Source organism: Rhinolophus hipposideros (assembly GCF_964194185.1).
Source record: "Rhinolophus hipposideros genome assembly, chromosome: 12".
Lineage (NCBI taxonomy): Eukaryota > Metazoa > Chordata > Mammalia > Chiroptera > Rhinolophidae > Rhinolophus > Rhinolophus hipposideros.
In genome coordinates, this window is record NC_138058.1 from 1,298,676 (window position 1) to 1,316,400 (window position 17,725).

At 53.7% G+C, this 17,725-nt stretch overlaps 1 protein-coding gene across 7 annotated transcripts in view; it reads left to right on the forward strand.

Moving 5' to 3' along the window:
* KANSL3 (KAT8 regulatory NSL complex subunit 3) overlaps window positions 1–17,163 on the forward strand; it is a 35,966-nt gene extending 18,803 nt beyond the window's left edge. For 2 of the 7 annotated variants that reach the window (XM_081067849.1, XM_081067848.1), the window contains 14 exons: window positions 70–141; window positions 1,167–1,241; window positions 1,376–1,533; window positions 3,371–3,434; window positions 3,819–4,019; window positions 4,193–4,349; window positions 5,744–5,821; window positions 7,163–7,345; window positions 7,730–7,814; window positions 8,213–8,343; window positions 9,150–9,259; window positions 9,675–9,897; window positions 10,233–10,366; window positions 14,813–17,163. In XM_081067849.1, the coding sequence (XP_080923975.1) occupies window positions 70–141; window positions 1,167–1,241; window positions 1,376–1,533; window positions 3,371–3,434; window positions 3,819–4,019; window positions 4,193–4,349; window positions 5,744–5,821; window positions 7,163–7,345; window positions 7,730–7,814; window positions 8,213–8,343; window positions 9,150–9,259; window positions 9,675–9,897; window positions 10,233–10,366; window positions 14,813–14,833 (1,692 nt within the window). In that variant the 3' untranslated portion in view covers window positions 14,834–17,163. Of the gene's footprint in view, window positions 1–69; window positions 142–1,166; window positions 1,242–1,375; window positions 1,534–3,370; window positions 3,435–3,818; window positions 4,020–4,192; window positions 4,350–5,743; window positions 5,822–7,162; window positions 7,346–7,729; window positions 7,815–8,212; window positions 8,344–8,784; window positions 8,955–9,149; window positions 9,260–9,674; window positions 9,898–10,232; window positions 10,367–14,812 lie in introns of all 7 variants that reach the window. The other 5 variants (XR_013994567.1, XR_013994566.1, XM_081067846.1 and 2 more) reach the window with 5 other exon arrangements.
* The last annotated feature ends 562 nt before the right edge of the window (window positions 17,164–17,725 follow it).

The following is a 17,725-nucleotide window of genomic DNA, read 5'->3' on the forward strand; positions in this document are numbered from 1 at the left end:
CCACCTCTAGGCTGGCTCTGCAGCAGCGGCGGCCTCCTGGCTTACCGTCTTCTCTGTCTTCCCACAAAGATTCACAGCCACTTCCCCCACAAGCCCGTCATTCTCATTGGCTGGAATACAGGAGCTCTGGTGGCCTGTCACGTAAGTCATGCCCGCTTCCTTGGAGGTTGTCCTGGGAGAAAAGACTGCTCTGAGAGCCACCGCAGAGTCCCTGCTTCGCTGCAGGCCGTGTGCTAGCTGCTGCACCTTCATGATTATGTTGTAAACGCTACAAGATGAAACAGACTTACAGGGGCACAAACTAGTATAAAAAAGCCATTGGGCCCTCACCCAGCTTGATCAACTCATGACCTGGCCGTTTGCATCTTACCCCTGCCCACTTTCTTTCTCTACAGATACTTGGAAGAAAATCCCAACTAACATTTCATTTATATGTATTTCAACATGTGTCTATGGGAAAAAACTTCCCTTCCCCCCCAAACATAAGTACTATTCTCGCACCTAATAAAACAACCAAAACAATAATTCCAGCAGGCAAAATGTTTACTAGCCTGGAGTTTGCTGTCCTGTCCCTTTCCGAGTCATCAAGGAATCTTTTCTTTATTATTTTCCACACGTTTATGTGTACGTTAGTTTGTGTAAGGGTCTCTGACCTGTCCAGAGCCCCGGTTCTCAAGCAAATCCAGTCAGCGAAGTCTGTGCTGCTTTGTGTGGTCTGGTCAGTATGCCGTCTCAGGCCATGAGACAGAAGGCCATTTTCTCATGACCCTGGTCCCAGGATGGCAGGACTCCGTCAGTGACTGTTCTAAGAAATTTGGGGTGTCTGGGAGCTACCCATTAAGTTGAGAAGGGAGACATTTCTTCATTTAAGGGAGAAGAGCAGCATTTGTGTCCTGGTTGTGTTTGCTGGACGTGGAGGAAAAGGCAAGCGGGAGGCCTCTGGCCTGGAGTTGGGATGGAAGTATAAGAGCTACCACCCTGTGCTCTCAGGCCCAGTTCTCCAGGTGGCAGCTACTCATGGAACAGCCCATCTGTGTGCTGCGCTTTTACTGCTGCCGCTGTGGTTGGTTCTCGGGGGGTTAGGATGAGAGGAGGAGATGGCACTCGCTGGGTTCGGGGTAGGATGAAGCAGTTGACCTTGAGACAGAATGTTGTGTCACGTCTAGGTGTCGGTGATGGAGTACGTCACTGCAGCTGTCTGCCTTGGTTTCCCTCTGCTCACTGTGGATGGCCCCAGAGGGGTAAGTGGGGCGCTGCTGTTAGCTGGGCGGTGAGCGTAGGGAGCGCATGCCCAGGCTGGGTACAGGAGACTGCGGCGGCCCCTCCGGGCCCGGCAGCCAGCGCTCAGCCTGTCGTGGCCTTGTGCCTGTTGCAGGATGTGGATGACCCCCTCTTGGATATGAAGACTCCAGTCCTCTTTGTGATTGGTCAGAATTCCCTGCAGTGTCACCCTGAAGCCATGGAGGACTTCCGAGAGAAGATTCGGGCTGAGAACAGCTTGGTGGTGGTTGGGGGAGCCGACGATAATCTCAGGTGGGTGGGCCCCACAGGGCTGCGAGAGAGCCATGCTGCAGAGATGCCTGTGAGACTAAACCTGAAAAGGGGCGTTAAAATTTTTTTGTTTACATTTTTAACTAATTCAGATTTGTAAAATATTGCAAAATTAGTACAAACATTTCCTATATACCCTTCACCGGATTTCCCAAATATTAACCAACGTATAATTCTCAAAAGTCAGGAAATGAGCACTGACCTGATACTATTGTCTAAATCTGTCTACAGACAGATTTTGTCAGTTGCTATTGGTGTCATGTCTCCTCCGCCTCCATTAATTTGATACCATTCTTCAGTCCGTCTTTGTCTTTCATGACCTTGATAGTTTTGCAGACTGCTTGTCCGTTATTTTGTAGACTCTCCCCCAAGTTAGGTTTTTAACATTTTCTGACTATGTGGTGGAGAAGAACATTTGTAGCAGGAATGTCATAGGGGAGGTGCCCTGCGTGCACCCACATGCGATACCTAATGCTGACCCGTCTTAATCACTGTGAGGTCGACCTTGATCACCGGTTAAGGTGGCACCTGCCAGGGTTCTCCCCCGTAAAGTTACTGTTTTCCATTTGTAATTAGTAGTTGTCTTGTGGGGAGAAGACACTTTGAGACCCTGTAAATATAGCCTTTGTCATCATGGTTTCACTGGGATAGGCATTTCTTTGCATGTTGTTCCTACTGAGGACAAATGTGAACACAGATCGTATTTGTATCAGGCACCTTTTATATATTTTGGAGTATGAACAGCCAGAGTTTGGGAGGGGTTTTACGAAGGCCCCTGAGTCACTGAGCTGGCCATTCTTCCTTAAAGTCTGGCTGCCTGTAGGGTCTTCAGTTCCGTTTTCATGCAATGTACTGAAAAAGAGTGTGTCATGTATCGGGCCTCCTTTTCTGATATGTGCACCCTTAGAGGTTCAACCATTTGTGTGCTTTAACTAGAGAGCTTAAAGCATGTACCTGCTCACACCTGTCTGTGGGTTTCTTACCCAGAGGCGTTTGGGAGAAGTCCTTTTGGTCTTGGTTGTTTGACAGCTTCTCGTGGGCGTGGAAGCTAGTCCTTGGATGTTCGGAGCCATGTGTTCTTGTAAATGCATCACCTCTCATGCTGTTCAGACGGACGGGGACAGTGAGGCCACCACTGTGAGGCTGCTTAGTTTCCTCACAGTGAACAGGGGACAGGTTGGCATGGTGCCCAGAGCACTGGACTGAAAACCGGACCTCCATTTAGCCTCGGTCCTGGGCTAAGAAGCTCGGGTAAATCACCCTCTTGGACTCACTGTCCTCATCTGTAAAATGGGGTGTTACACAAGGTCAGAGACCAATAACCAGTATATTGGGGTCTCAGAATTTGGGAGCGCTGGACGTCCTCCACGCTGTCACGTGGTGCCGTTTCTCTCTGCCCACACCCTGCAGTCAGAAGGCAGGCTCTCAGAGGGCAGTGGTGCCAGCTGTCGGCATTTCCCTTACCCTTCAGAACTAGCATTTGGCCCCTTTTCCTCCCGTCCTATGAATCTCATTTCAACATCACACAGGAATCTTGGGGTCTGGGCCCATGTTGGGGACTTCAGTCTGTGAGGCCATAGCTCTGGGACTTATGGAGCTATGTTCTGTGCAATCCCCCAACTTCATGAGTAAGGCATATGAGTCCCCATGTTGTAGACGTGGAAACTAAGGTGCAGAGAGGTTGGGATACCTGCCTGAGGGCTAACGTAGTCCTTCCTGGGCGTGCAGCGCTCCCGACACAGAAGACAGGCCCGTCCCTAGCTCCGGGTGGCGCCATGCAGTGCTCGGGAAGTGCACACTGCCTCCTTGTGTCCCCTAGGATAAGCAAAGCTAAGAAGAAGTCAGAAGGGCTCACGCAGAGCATGGTGGACAGGTGCATTCAGGTATGCCGCTGCCGTGCGTTTCCTCGCGGGGGGCCTGTACGGAGCCGGATTAGCCGTGGCTCGGCAGCGGCAGCCTCTGGGCTCCGAACAGGAGGGGGTCCCCCAGGGCCTCTGCTAACCCTGAATCATAAGCAGTGAGGGGGAGAGGGAAAGCACGGAGGAGAGGAGCGCGCTAGGAGGGCGGCGCATCAGGAGAAGGAGTTGTTGGGGGTGTGGGGGCGCATGGCCACCTGGGTGCCCCCTCACGAGGCTCCCGCTTCAGGCACGAGGGGAGGGCCTGGCCGCTCTGACGCCAGCGCCAAAACAAATCAGCTTTCGTCAGAACTGTCGGGAGATCCCTGTTCTCCAGACGGGAGCTCAGGCGTCCGTCCCTCCTTACACCAGGATGAGATCGTGGACTTCCTGACGGGCGTGCTCACTCGCTCCGAGGGGCACGTGGGCACCGAGCCTCGGGACCAGGATGCTGAGAAGAAGAAGAAGGCCCGGGACATGGCCCGCAGGGACCTGGCCTTTGAGGTCCCTGAGCGAGGCAGTCGACCGGCCTCGCCAGCTGCCAGGCTGCCTGCCTCCCCATCAGGCTCAGAGGTAATGTGGCAGGGAGGGGGCACTTGTGCTGGGGAGCCAGGACCACGGAGCTGCCGCCTCCACTTCCTGGGGACACCTGTGCACCTGGCCAGTGCTGTGGGCCTGTGGGTCCCGGGGCAGAGTTCCTGACCCAGACAACAGCGGCCGGGCCCTTGGCCTTCTCCCCTGCTCAGGATCTTTCCAGTGTGTCCAGCAGCCCCACCTCCAGTCCCAAGACCAAAGTCACCACTGTGGCCTCTGCCCAGAAGTCCGGTCAGATGGGGAGTGCTCAGCTGCTGAAGAGACACGTGCAGCGGACAGAAGCTGTGCTGACCCACAAGCAAGCCCAAGGTACGGGGGCCTGGCCCAGGGGCCTCTCTCAGGCTCTGTCCTCTGCACTTGACTTCACGTGCCCATTGGCAAGTGTTGGTACGAGCTTTCTCCAGGGGATGTGGGAGGCAGCTTCCCACATCCTGCCCAGGCAGAATTAGGTGGACACGAGTACAAGGGCTGGGTCCGGGGTAGCACACCACGGACCCACAAGAGGTCTGTGTGTGAGTGGGGCTGCGTTGTCCCGCTGGGGATGACTTTGCCGTGGCGTTCTGGGCCCCTGGGCTCGGTGCACTGACTACACATGTGCTGGCCTAACTCCTAACCGGGGCAGGCCCTGCCGGCCCCCGCACACACACGTCATGTTGGCAGGTGATTGGCTGATTCACCAGCTTCTACGGCAGCTCAGCTGGATCCTGCTTTCTCTGTTTTGTCCCTGAAGAGTTAAGATTTCCACACTGGGACTCCAGTTGAGGTTTATCAGGGGTCTGTGCAGGTGGGGTTTAGATTAGGCTCGGAAATATTTGTGTGGTTAAGATTAGAGTTTGGCGGTCAGTGGGTGCTACGTAAGTGTGCGGGGAGAGAAACGGTGGCTCCACCCTGGCCCCACTTTGATCCACTTGGGCGGCCGTGAGGTGAGTCCTCAGTGTGGGTGTGGGCTGTGTCCGGAAGCGCATCATCAGGATCAGGAACGAGGCTGTCAAGGCGAGGGACGCAGAGGTGGTAGGGGGCTGATGGGCTTGCGTGCTTCCTGTAGTTCCTTTAGTGGAGCCGAGGGCAGGACATGACCCCAGGCCTCTTAGGAGGTAGCCCTTCAGAGTGACGCTGACAAGGAGCAAAGTGCGATCCGTGAAGGCAAGAAAAAGGCCAGGCCGCAGGCCCACGTAATGCTCTGTGACCTGGATCTGGGGAGTGGTGGTCAGAGCCAGGTTCTGGGTGGCCAGTGGTGGCCCCTCAGGCTCTCGATGAAGAGAGAGCCAGTGGTCTGCGGCGCTAACAGAGGGATGATTACGGTAGTCGTGGACCTAAGGTGTTCTGGAAGGCTGATCAGTGATCTGCATCTGAAATGGGACCCAGAGTGTCATGAGGAGAGCAGCAGCCGTAGCTCCTGGCTTTGGCCAAACTCTTAGGCCAAGGTGCGATGTGAGCAATGTTTGTGGAGCCCACACTCGGTGCCACACCCTTTCCTGACACCTATCTGTGGCTCCGTGGACCTGTGTGGCGAGGCCCTCACCAGGCAGGCCGTCTAGTATTGTCACAGTTGACTCCGTGGAGCTGCAGACCCATGCAGTAGTTCCAGGAAAAGCCTCTGTTGACCATTTTCTAGAACTTTTTCCTGTCTTTTTCTTACTCCTTCTCGTTTTCTCCTTTCCCTGGCTGGCTGTGATTCTGTAATTCTTTCTGATTCATTCCAGCACAGTTTGCTGCTTTTCTGAAACAAAATGTGCTGGTGAGGAAAGCTCTTCCTCCTGGCACCTCCTCCTGTGTCTTCGGTGAGTATTGCTCTCTCACCTCCTCCCTCTGCCTCTCCCCTACCTGGTCTCTCGCTTGTCCCTGCTGGTGTCCTTCTGTCCTTTTCTCTCTGCCTTTTTCTATGTTCTGGGTGTTTTTTTTCTGACTCCTTTTGGTCACTCCAGCCTTTGCTTTCTCTCCGTTCTTTCTGTTTGTCTCCCATGGTGTTTCTCTTTTTGTCTCTGCCTGTGGTTCTTGGCTCTGCTTCTCCCATGTGTGCCTGTGGCCGCTGCCTGTGAGCCTGGGTTCCCTTTTGTGTTTCTCTCCCTGCCTCTGGTCTCCTCCCTTCATCCTGACCGCTGCAAGCACACCAGCCACTTACCAGCATAAAACTTAACTCCTTTCTTTTTTATTACCTCCTTCGACCCTGATTGTAGCCAATGCCTTTCCCCCTAAGCAAGCCTGCCTGCTGGTTATGCCCAGCTGTGGTCTGGGGTAGCTCCCTGTGGCCTGTGGCAGCCCCCGCCCTTATGTGACTGCTGCCCTCACCCCTGATTGCCTGTGCTGAGAAGGGGGACTGGGCAGGGGATCGGGGGCCTTCTGGGTTGAAAGAGGAGGGGCTGTACGAGGAAGCTGAAGGATGACCTGAGTCTAGGAGGCCTGGCCATGCGCAGGATGAGTCTGACTCAGTGGAGGGAGAAGCCCATTGTGTGAACAGGTGGCCTTTCTCTGTACTACCACAAGTGACCTGGGACCAGGTGGTGACATGGGCCACTGTGGCCCTGTTACTTTTGAGCAGGAGCTGCACAGGGATCTTGGCTGAGATGCTTCCTTACCTAGGAGCTCCTCAAAGCCAGCCGGAAAGTCCTGTGGCGGTCCTTCTCACTGCCTCCGGCCTGGGGGACTCGGAGCCCCACGAAGGTGTAAGAGGAGTGTGTAAGAGGAGTGGGTGGCCTGCTTCCCTATTGCTTCTCCCTGGAACTTTCCGCCCTCCAGCTGTGTGGGGTGGGGGAGGGCTTACGACAGGCAATTGTCTCATTCTGTGAGCACGGGAAGTGTTGTTTAGATCTGCTGCGTGAGCCTGTGTTTGGGTTGGCCGCTACTAGGCAGGGCCGGGTGTCTTTTCCTTTTTTTTTTTGCTCCCATGACTCAGAGCCCCTTCCTTCCAACCCCAGGACAGGGTGAGGGGTGGGGCTGGTGCCGTTCCCTGAGAGGGGCAAGGCAGGACCGCCGCAGTGGCCCTCATGTTTGGAGTGTGACTCCGGGTGTGGCTGCTGCTCCTGTGTGTCCCCACACACAGCTGTGCCCATACGGGTCCTGGTTGTTGGTGTCTGGCGGCCTTTTTGGGTCAGGGAGGACCTCAGCACAGCTCCATGTCTTAGTTCCCCTTTCAGCAGAACACGCGGAGGAAGCAGAGAAAGAGGACCTCCGGGCCCAGCTGAAGCGGCAGCAGCCCCCCAGTCCTCTCCCAGGCAGTAAGGCCTCCAAGCGGCCCAAGATCAAAGTGGCCCTTGTTGCCCAGGGGGAGCCGGCAGGAGGACCTTCCCAAGGGGCAGCCCCAGAAGGTGAGTTTCCCTGGCCTTTCTAGGAAACGCTGCCTGAGCTCTCCCGTCCCAGGGCACATAGCACTGCCCTCAGGGCTGCTTCAGGGCGAGACTTGCCTGGAGTGAGGGCTCCAGTGGCCGTGGGGACGGGGGATGGGGAGGCAGGACAAGGACCAGAGGAAGCGATGGGGCATTCACAGCACCGTACGTTTTGGGATTTTGTTTTGGTTTTTATTAAAGATAACGAAATATTCTAGAAAGTTTAGAAAATAGAAGGAAAACAACTCCACCCAGCCCTGCTCTTTCCAGTCTTTGTCCACGGTATCTTGGATTCACCCAGATGTGGAGCCTGAGAAAGGTTGGCTGAGCAGCACTGACCAGTAGCCTTGGGGTTTTGTTTTGCAGCCGCGGGAGGGAGGCCCGTCACCATGACACTGGGGCAGGCGTCAACAGGGGCGAAGGAGCTCACGGGGCTTCTCACCACAAGCAAGTGCGTCTGCCGTTGGTCTGTCCAGCTTTGCCCCTTCCTTCTCGCCATGCTTCTTCTGGTACACTTAGCGCCTGGGAAGATGGTGGATTCTGGATTCTGTCAGTTTGGGAAATGTGACTTATTTCGAAGTGGGAGCTGTGTCTTTCTTGTGGGTCAACTCAGATTTCATTTGTCCTTAGAGTTTGCAGAGTGTCCCATAGCTCTTGCTTTAAGTCCTGAAACCTTTACTGTAGGCCTGGCTCTGAGGACTGGAGGCTGGGTTCCGGAGCTAGGCTGAGCAAACCAAAGATTTTGGTGTGTCCATTGCTGAAGCCTTGTTGGGCCCCACCCTGGACCCCTGTGTTGCCAGGGCCTGCACCCCTGACCTCTGGGTAATGAGCTCCTGTCTTTGTGTGCAGGCCCAGTGCTTCTGAAGGGGGTGTCTCCACCGGCCCCGCCCCCTCAGTGGTCCCCAGCAGCGCTGCGCCCAGTGGCTTGCACACACTCCAGAACCGCCTGGTGGCCACCTCTCCCGGCAGCTCCCTCCCAGGTACCAGGGGGCCCAGCATCCCTGCCTCCTGGCAGAGTCTGGGCTGCTTCTGGAGGGTGGTCCTGGGAAGGCACCAATGGAGTGGAGTCTGGAGGACGCTCCTCAGGGTCTCGGGCTGTGTGGCTGGAATTCGCTTGGGACAGGTGGTGGGGGGGCTGGTTCTTGTCCTTACTGCGCACAGTGAATGAACATCCCAGTGTGCAGCCAGTGTGGCCCAGACTGTAAGGAGGAGAGAGCCGGTGGGAGATGTACGTGCTGTGTTTCCTTTTGGTATTTTCAACACGTCTGATTGAATAAAGCTGGAGACGTGCGAGAGTGGGCTTTAGCACACGAGACATTTCTGCCGGCACATGTGCCCTCCCCTTCACCCCCACCTGACACTGGAAGGCTGGTGGCCTGCGCCCAGCAGGCCAAGGCACTGTAGCCGTCCTCCTCCTACAGGAGGACCTCCCTCTGCTGTGAGGCCCCTGGACTGTGTGCAAGGTGAAGTGGAAGGCAGGTACTGGAATTCTTTTGCCTTAAAAAGTCTTTCCTCTTCCCTGGAAAGAAGCGAGGGAATTTCAAGCTCTGGGATTCAGGCGCTCTTCGGTTTCCCTAAAACTGTGCAGAAGGTAGGGCCGGTGCTTTGGAGCAGGCTGGGGTGTGCGAGGGACCGAAGGCCATGTTGCCGCAGAGCTCTCCTCAGGCACCCAGCCTGCATGCCGGGGAGCCCTTGCCGGCATGTCCGAGGGAAAGGGCACGGTGTTTGGCGTGGCTGCCGTCAGGAAAGGGACTTGCGCTGTGCTCATGTCTGTCATACTCTCTAGGGGCCGCGTCAGCCAGCAGCCTCCTCCAGGGCCTCAGCTTCAGCTTGCAGGATATCAGCAGCAAGACGTCTGGCCTCCCAGCAAACCCCTCCCCGGGGCCAGCCCCACAGGTGCACATCGGCCTTCAGCGGGCGGGCAGGGGTGGCAGGGTGAGGCCCTTGCTTGGTAGGTTTGGGCAGGGAGCCTGGGACTGTCTGCAGCCTGGGTCAAGGACAGACAGACGGCCTCTGACTTCCCAGCTAGGAGCTATCAAAGGTTAAAGCTCCGTCACTTACGGTGTGGCAGTAGGCCAGTTTCTTGATCTCTCCGTATCTTTGTTTCCTTGTCTATAGAATGAGGATAATTGTCTGTCACAGAGTAGGTTTGAGGATTAATGAGATAATATGTGGGAAATACCTGGAAGAGAGTTCGTTGTGTGTTGTGGGCCCTCGGTACAGGGAGCCTTTGATCGTGTGCTGTGGGCCCTTCCTTCGCCATGTGGCTGGTGGGCGGCAGCTGCTCACCACCTGGGCTTGTGTCCCCTAGGCCACCAGTGTGAAGTTGCCCACCCCCATGCAGAGCCTAGGTGCCATCACCACAGGCACCAGCACCCTCGTCCGCACCATCCCTGTGGCCACCACTCTGTCCTCCTTGGGTGCCGGTCCTGGTGGGAAGCCCACAGCCATCCACCAGCTGCTGACCAACGGGGGCCTCGCCAAGCTGGCGGGCAGCCTCCCGGGCCTGGCCCAGATCTCTACCCAAGCATCAGGTGAGTCTGTCCTGAGAAGCATGGGGACTCCCAGGGTGTGCCCCCCGGGGCCTTCCCGTCTCACGTGGCAAGGTGTGCTGTTGAACCCAGCCCCAGTGTCCTGGCACGGATCCTCAGGGAGTCGGCTGTGAGGGCCCATCCCCAGGAAGGTTGAGAGAAGGCAGGCAGTTAGTTTCCTGTCGCCTTTCAGACCGACTGAGAGAGTGTAGGTGACCCAGCTGGGGAGGAGGCCGAGCTGAGAGGCTAAGGGGTGTGTTATGTGGGGCAGAAGGTCCCCAGGAAAGGAGGGTGGGGAGGTGACAAAATACCTCCCTCCCTTCCTCTCTGTCTCTCAGGCTTGAAGGTCCCCACCACCATTACGCTGACCCTCCGTGGGCAGCCAAGCCGAATCACCACACTGAGCCCCATGGGCGCAGGAACAGGCCTGTGCGAAGAGCCCACGTCCCAGGCCCTGCCGTCCAGCTCGCAGGTGAGTTGCCGGGAAGACGGAAGACGCAGGCTGCAGCGTGGGGAGCTTCCATGCCCTGGGCCTGCAGGCAGACCGGGTTCAAGTCCAGACGTGGGGTTTGTTGCCTCGGGACCCCAGAGCCTCCTTTCCTGCCCACTGCCTGCATTGTTGTGAGGATTCAGTGTGTAGTGCTCAAGGTGTCGCAGTGCCTACAGCTCAGTGTTTTAGTTTCCTCTCCCTCTCCATCCCTTTCTCCTCCCCTCAGCCTCACCACGCAGAGGTCGTGGCAAGGCTCCCCAGCACAGTGCCCTTTCAGGCCTTGGCACCCACTGCCGTCCTTTTAGGGCACATGGGTTTTCCTAGCTCCTACGCCATCAGTCCCTCAGCTGATCTGATGCCCACGACAGTCTTTGCACGTGAAGCATTCCTGATCTGGCGTGGTGATCGAGAGCCGCCCAGAGTCCAGAGGTTAAAACAGTGGTTTGCGTCTAGTCTGAGACAGCACCCACTGTCTCAGCCAAGGCCTCCTGTGTGGGCAGGGTGCTGTGCCACCTGCTGTGGCTGAAGGCTGGCCCTGGTCCCGGCATCACCACACCCACCTGCGGAAGCCAGGGGACCAGGGCAGGGGCAGTTCCCACCTGGCCCAGAGGCTCTTCTGCCTGAGGTTGCTTCCCAGCCTTCGTTGGAATCATAGCCACTCTCCCCCCTCTCGTTTCTTTATTTTAGTCATTATTTATTTAATTATGAAGGTGATTATGCTTGCTTTCAATAATTTAAACATTACAGAAATAATACAACTTAGAAAGTGAGAATTTCCCATGATACCATTCTCAGAGATGGCGTCCACTATTAGTAGCTTGATGTGCATCTTTCTAGATTGCTCTTTCTATACAAAATATTTTCTTTTTTGACAAAAATGGAGTCACAGGATATGGACTTGTATAGCCTTTGTTTATAGAACATTGTGACATGTTTCTCTGTTTGTTCCATAGCGACCTGTCTGTGTCTTGCACGTGGCCGCCTGTCTTTGGGGGGAGTGGTACAGAAGCAGGTCACCAATCCTGTTAGATAGAGTTGGGTTGTGTTTTGGTTTTTGATATTGTAAATATTGGTCCAGTGCACACCCCCGTCATGATTTGGGTGCCTCCGGGAGATTTCTGCAGGCTGGAGACCAGTAAGTGGAGGGTCCATACATCTACCTTCTGGCACCTGCTGCCTGATTGGCCTTAAGAAGGGTTTGCTGGTCTACAGTTCAAACCACAGTGACGGGAATACCTGCTTTCCTATACTTTTGTCAGTTGTGGAAATCAGTATTCTCAATTTCATTAACTTCATGGGTCCAAAGGGAAATTGTATCAGTGTGCATTTTCCTAATAACTTATAGGCAGTTGTGTCTTTTATGACTCGCCTGTCATATTCTGTCTGTTAATTTTGTAGCGGCTTTGTATATTCAGATGGTACTCATTTATCTGTTGTATATATGCTGCTGAAGAAGCAGCAATCCTTTATCTGTTGTAAAAGTTGTATATACTTTCTTCCAGTCAATTGCTTATCTTTTTTTTTCTTTTTTCCTTCTATTGAAGTATTAAGTGCTTGTCTTTTAACTTTTGTTTCTGGATCTTGTATCATATGGACATTAAAAATTTTTATACAGTAAAATCTTTAAATCTTTTCCTTTATGGTTCCAAGGTTTTGTGTCTTTAAATCTTTTTGCATTTTCTTTTTTTATGTTTTATTTTTTAAATTGTGGTAAAATATACATACGTACAATTTACCATTTTAGCCTTTTTTAGGCTTACAGTTCAGTGGTATTAAGTACATTCACATTGTTGTGAAATCATCACCACTCCTCCATCCATCTCCAGAACTTGCTCATCATCCCATATTGAAGCTCACAGTTTTCTTATAATGCTCTTGTTTGATCACCTTTAGTTGTTCAGCCCCCTGGGGATTTCTTTTTATATGCTGAGTGAGCTAAGGACCTAAGGCTGCTGAGTCCATTCATCCAACACCTCTGCTCTCTGCTCTCGCAGCCTGGCTTCCTGTGCGCACAGGGCCGCCTCTGTACCCCGACCTGTCTGTCCCTTCCCTGGCCTGGTGTTCCTGTTTGATAATGCAGGTCTTCAAGTGAAGGAAGTACCGTTGTGTTTCTACTTTGCTAATATCTTTATTCTTTTCCTTTCCTTAATAAATAATAGGGTTTGAATTTTGTCCATTGCCCTTTTGGAATCAAAGGAGATGAATGAGCATAAATATTTCCTTGTAATCAGTTAAAATGATGAAATATTTGAATGGATTTCCTAGTATTGGACTGTCTAAATCCGAGATCCCATATGTCCTATTCTTTTTTGCACATGCCCACATTTGTTTTTATTGTGCACACAAAGGAAACAAGTCCCTATCACAGGAGAACAAAGCAAAAAAGAAAGAAAGAAACCAAGCTTTCAGAGGCAAAGCACATCTCCTCTTCTGATTGCTTTTATTGTACTTAGGGTGTTGGCCTGTGTGTCAATAGTGAGATTGGCCTGTAGTTTTCTTCCCGTCTGCCCCTGCAGCTTTCCTTGTCCAGCTGGTCAGGTGTGTGTCTGTCCTTACAGGATGAAATGCGAAATGTTTTGTTTTCTTCTCACATGCTAAGATATTTACATAGCCCGGAAATGATCAGTTCCTTGATGGTTTGAAGGAAACGACCTCCAAGCATTGGGGCCTGTTTCCAGGCAGCCCTGACCTTTGCCGATGGCACATTGATGAACTAGGACCGGATCCTCACTAGGGGCCACCCCCTGTTAGGTGGGCCTTCAGCTCACTGTGGCCGGGGGTTGTTTAGTGTTCGGAGCAGAGGTCACTGAGAGTCCTGGTTCGGGGCTAACTGGAGGCACACAGTAGGTCAAGGTGTGATGCTCCCTGATGGTATGAATGTGAGAGCTGTTTTTCCCTCAGTAAAGATGGGTGTGTGCTTACTAAGATTAGGGTTCTAGTGGTGATTCTTTTCTTACAAGCAAAGGAGGTATTATTGGATTAAGACTTGCCAATTCGAAAGCTTCTGACAGTTTCCTGTGTGTGTAGGCTGCCAGACAGTGTGATACCCAGAAAAGCATTGGGCTGTGGATAGGACCTCCGTTTTCAACAAGCTGTGTGATCCTGGGCAAATCACCCAACCTCTTTGGACTTTGGTTTTCTCATCTAGTCTAGTGAGATGGTGATTATTGTGGTGGAATTAGTAAGGGCTCTTAGAATCCACTCAGGCTTTGGAAGGTGAGTTTCTAAAGGGTGAAAAACAAACCACCCATTTATGACATTTATGACACAATTGGAAACTTGAACAGATCACATAATTGTTAATATTAAGGAATTGTTAGCCTTTTTATGTGATAATGGTGTTTAAATTTGAAAAAATAATGTTTTTATTACATACTGCAATATTTATGGGCGGAATGAATTTAAAAAGAAAAAGGTCGTGAACACCGACTAGACTTGTCTGAGGCACTTAGTCTTTTATCTCGTTTCTGCACCGAGGGGTACTTACTGTGTGTTTCCTTCATGGAGCTGGACTGTTGGGCTGCTTACAACTGAGACGCTGCAGTAAAGAGGAAGGGGGCAGGAGACTGCCGTGCTTGCGTCAGGGTCCTGAGAACGGAGCCTTGCCTGTGGTCCCCAGGTCTTTGTCCTCTCTGGCCACGTGGCCTTGCGGCCGCCCCTGAAAACCAGGCTCATTGTCAGGTATATTCCTCCCAGGACAGAGGGAGCATCTGTGCACAGCGTGCCGTGGGCCTCTGGGACACATGTCCTTTCCGGTTCTGACTGTCAGGCCCTCCTCAGCCCACCTCTGCTGTGCCCTCCGCCTTCCCCTCTTTACTGCATTCTGAGACCTGAGGCGTTTTCCAAAGGTGAGATCCAGAGGGGTGGGGGAACGTTGGTGGGGAAAGCCCACCCTCTCTATGTTATGTCTATCTCCCTGAGCTGCAGGGCTCAGCCATTCATGGCACCCTCCACCACACCTCCCCCAAAAATGTGGGCAGATCTGAGAAGTGATGACGTCAGAACAAGTAGGGCCAACTTCCCTTCAGCTCTGTCGCCCTCAGCATTCATCTGTGTTTGCCCTGCATTCTTTGCCTGGCCTCATCGTAATAATCGGAGCTCACCTTTGTATAGTTGTATAGGGGCTTTATGCAGATTGTCTCATGTCACCTCACAACCACCTGGGGAGTCAGGGCTGTCACCTGTATCTTACAGATGAGGAAAAGGGTGCTCTGAGAGTGTAAGTCACTGGCCTAGAAGGTGGTGGAGGTGGGGGTCTGATGCAGCGTCCATGTTCTGCGAAGCACATACGTCCTTGCACCCCCAGCCTGCCCCTGCCCTGTTGAGAATTACTTCAGCGTAAATTCTCAGGAGTTGGGTGAGGGCTCAGGGTCTGGCTGTGTTAAGCTGGCAGAGTTCTGACCCGTATTCATACCTCTCCTGCCACAGCGCCTGCCGCCAGCTCCCTGAAGACGCCGTGCGACTGTTGTCCTTTACCCGGTGGAGATGGCTGCACAGTGAGCCTGGGCCTGTGTGCTGTCCTGCTGAGCCGTCCACTTGTCTGAAGACCTCTTAACCACTCGTTTTGGCCTCCCCCACAACTGTTTTCAAGGTTGGGCCTCTGCGTCTTGTGAAACTGTTGGGCTGAGTGATATGGTGCCCACAAGGGGGTGTTGCCCTGCAGCCTCTGCCGGTCTGCTTCCCAGACTCCCCAGCTTTGGGGTAGACCCGGCTGTGCATGAACCAGAGGCCCTTCTTCCAGCACCAGCTATCACCTGCCCCGAGTAGCGGTGTTGGACCACTCGCTGCATTTCAGAAAGCAGCCCCTTCTGGAAGTCTGTGCTGCCCCCATGCCAAGTTGGGAGACGTTTATGTGGCCGGGGCGGCAGGAGCTTGGACTGAGAGTCCTTGTCTGAGGCCCAGGCTCGTCCGCCCACCGGCTGCTGTCATCACCAGATGGGCGTGCTCCTTGTGCAGCTGCCTCTTAGTAGCCTGCTGAGACCAGAAGGCCTCATTTCAGATCCCCAAGAGGGCCGGGTGAACTGGGCTATCCTCTCAGCCCCTTGGCCACTACCTGTGGGGAGTAGTAGCTGCCAGGAGGTGAAAGCTGGCCGCTTTCTCTCTTTCATCATGCCCTGGGCAGTTCCTGCATGCAGAAAGCCTGCGGGTCCAGAAAGGCTGAAGAAGAGTGATGGGACAGCAGCTGAAGTGGCCTCAGGGACGTGCCAGGAGGTTCTGTGGTGAAAATGATCTGGGCTTGAGGCTTTGCTTCTGGTACCTAAGGAACTGTTGAGTCCGCTGGAGTGGAGAAGAATTTGCCATGTTATCGGGGAAGAAGCCCCAACCCCCCATCTGTCTCCAGTGCTTGGAGGTGAAAGTTAATGTCTGGGCTGTCCCAGGAAGTTTAGGTGTCGAGACGATGAGGCCATGCTTCAGTGTTTCTGTTTCTGTTCCCTGCGACTTTTGTCTGCTCGCTTAGAAGTGGGGAAGTGATTGGCATGGATGCCACTGAGCAGGGCTCTTGGTGCCAGCCTGGGCCGGAGGTGGAGGTTCCTGGAGAAGTGATCGCTGAAGACGGAGCTCAGAGCCCCTCCTCCCCCTCATAGCACTTGTGCGCAAAGGTAGTTGTAGATTTGACTTAGGACCCACCATCCAGGGCAGGCTCCCCTCCCTTCCATACTCTAGAACGTTCCCAGCCACGGTGATAAGTCAGGCAACCCAAGTGGGACTCTGCTCTGTATCTATGGGCAGGGAGGGCCCACAGCACGCCATGGCCAGAACTGTGGTCCACGGTCCTGACCCTCGGGCACCAAATAGCCACACCAGGCCACCTGCGTTCAATCCGGGAGCCTCAGCTGCCAGTCTGAGTGGCAGGCAGGAGGGGTGCACAGTGCGCGGGAGTCTCAAGCAAGACAGATGGGGGTGGCCAGGAAGAAGACATCTTCAACCCATACCCTTCCTCCCTCCCTGACTCCTGCAGAGCTGGTCTCTGGTGATTCACACAGAATTAGGCTGTAATCTTAATTAGCTGGTAGGTAACTGCTTTCTGGAATTCAGGAGGCATTTAGTGAGTTTGAGGAAGCTATGAACTCTGAAAGAGGATTGATAACTTCCAGTAAGATAATAACAGCAGTAGGACCCAAGGACGGTAGACCGGGACTATGTCACACTTTCAGGAAATATTTAGGACAAGCAGAGGGTCCTGAACAGGCAGGTGTTCCCTCACTCAGGAGCGCAGGCTAGGCAGCGCTGGAGGGACTGCCCCCGAAATGCCGGCCCTGCCCTGTCTGCGTGTAAATCCTCGTACGCTTCCCGCGGTGACCTCCCTGGGCTTGGGCCATACACCCCGCAGAATGCCGGGACTGGAGAAGGGGACTCGTGAGAACACCGATGCTTTTCACCTTGGAGGGTCGGGCTAGAGGGAGGCCACTGAAGCCCAGAGTCACATTCCCCGATTCCACATCTTCTGCAACCACACTGCTTGAAATGTAACAGGAAGCTTTCCTCTACCTGTCACATAGCAGACCTGCAGTCTACAACCTCAGACAGGGATACCTCTGGCCAAAAATGTAGAAGGAGCAAGAAGGCTTTAGTTAAATTCCCAGGTGGCATGCCTGCTGATGCCCTCTGGGAGATGTCCTTATGCTTTGAGAACAGGCTGCTGTGGGAGACCTGTCTGCTCTTGGCCCCACCACCAGAGCAGTCTTGGGCTGCATGGTTTATAGACTGAGCCACCGTGATGGTTCTGTTCTGACATTAGCAAAAACAATAAAAACAACTCTGCATTGCTCTAGCTCATTTACAGTTGACTTCCCGTGTTTATTTGGTAATCACCCAGTGAGGTAGTACAGAAAATAAAAGCTGAGATACTGTGGGAATGCCTGTGGTCATCTCACTGATGCCACAAGGTAGGTCCTGGTGAAGAGACGGAGGCACGGAGAAGTCACACGAGAGGAAGCGGCAGATGCAGGACTAGAACTCAGGTATCCTGGTGCCAGTGTCTGTTCTGCTCTACAGTGTCCTGGGGTTCTGAGATGGGAACCCGGAAGTGGGGATTAGCCGAGGACAGGAGAACGTGGTGGCCTGGCCTCATGTGACCCTTTTCAGTTTCCTTCCCACCAGGCCTTGAGTGATTGTTGCTGCCATGGTGGGGCTCTTGACTGGGCCCGAGTCAGTAGGGTGGGGTCCTGGCCCTGGGTCCTGAGACTGAAGCCTCTCTGTACATCCTACACTCCACCCCCCGATAAAGATTTAGAGGTGAATGAATGAATTCCAACCTCCAGGTTATTTATGACGTTGTGTTCAAGAGGACCTTCCCTCCGTCCTTGGAATTCCAGGCCCGTGACCTGGCATTGGCACCCT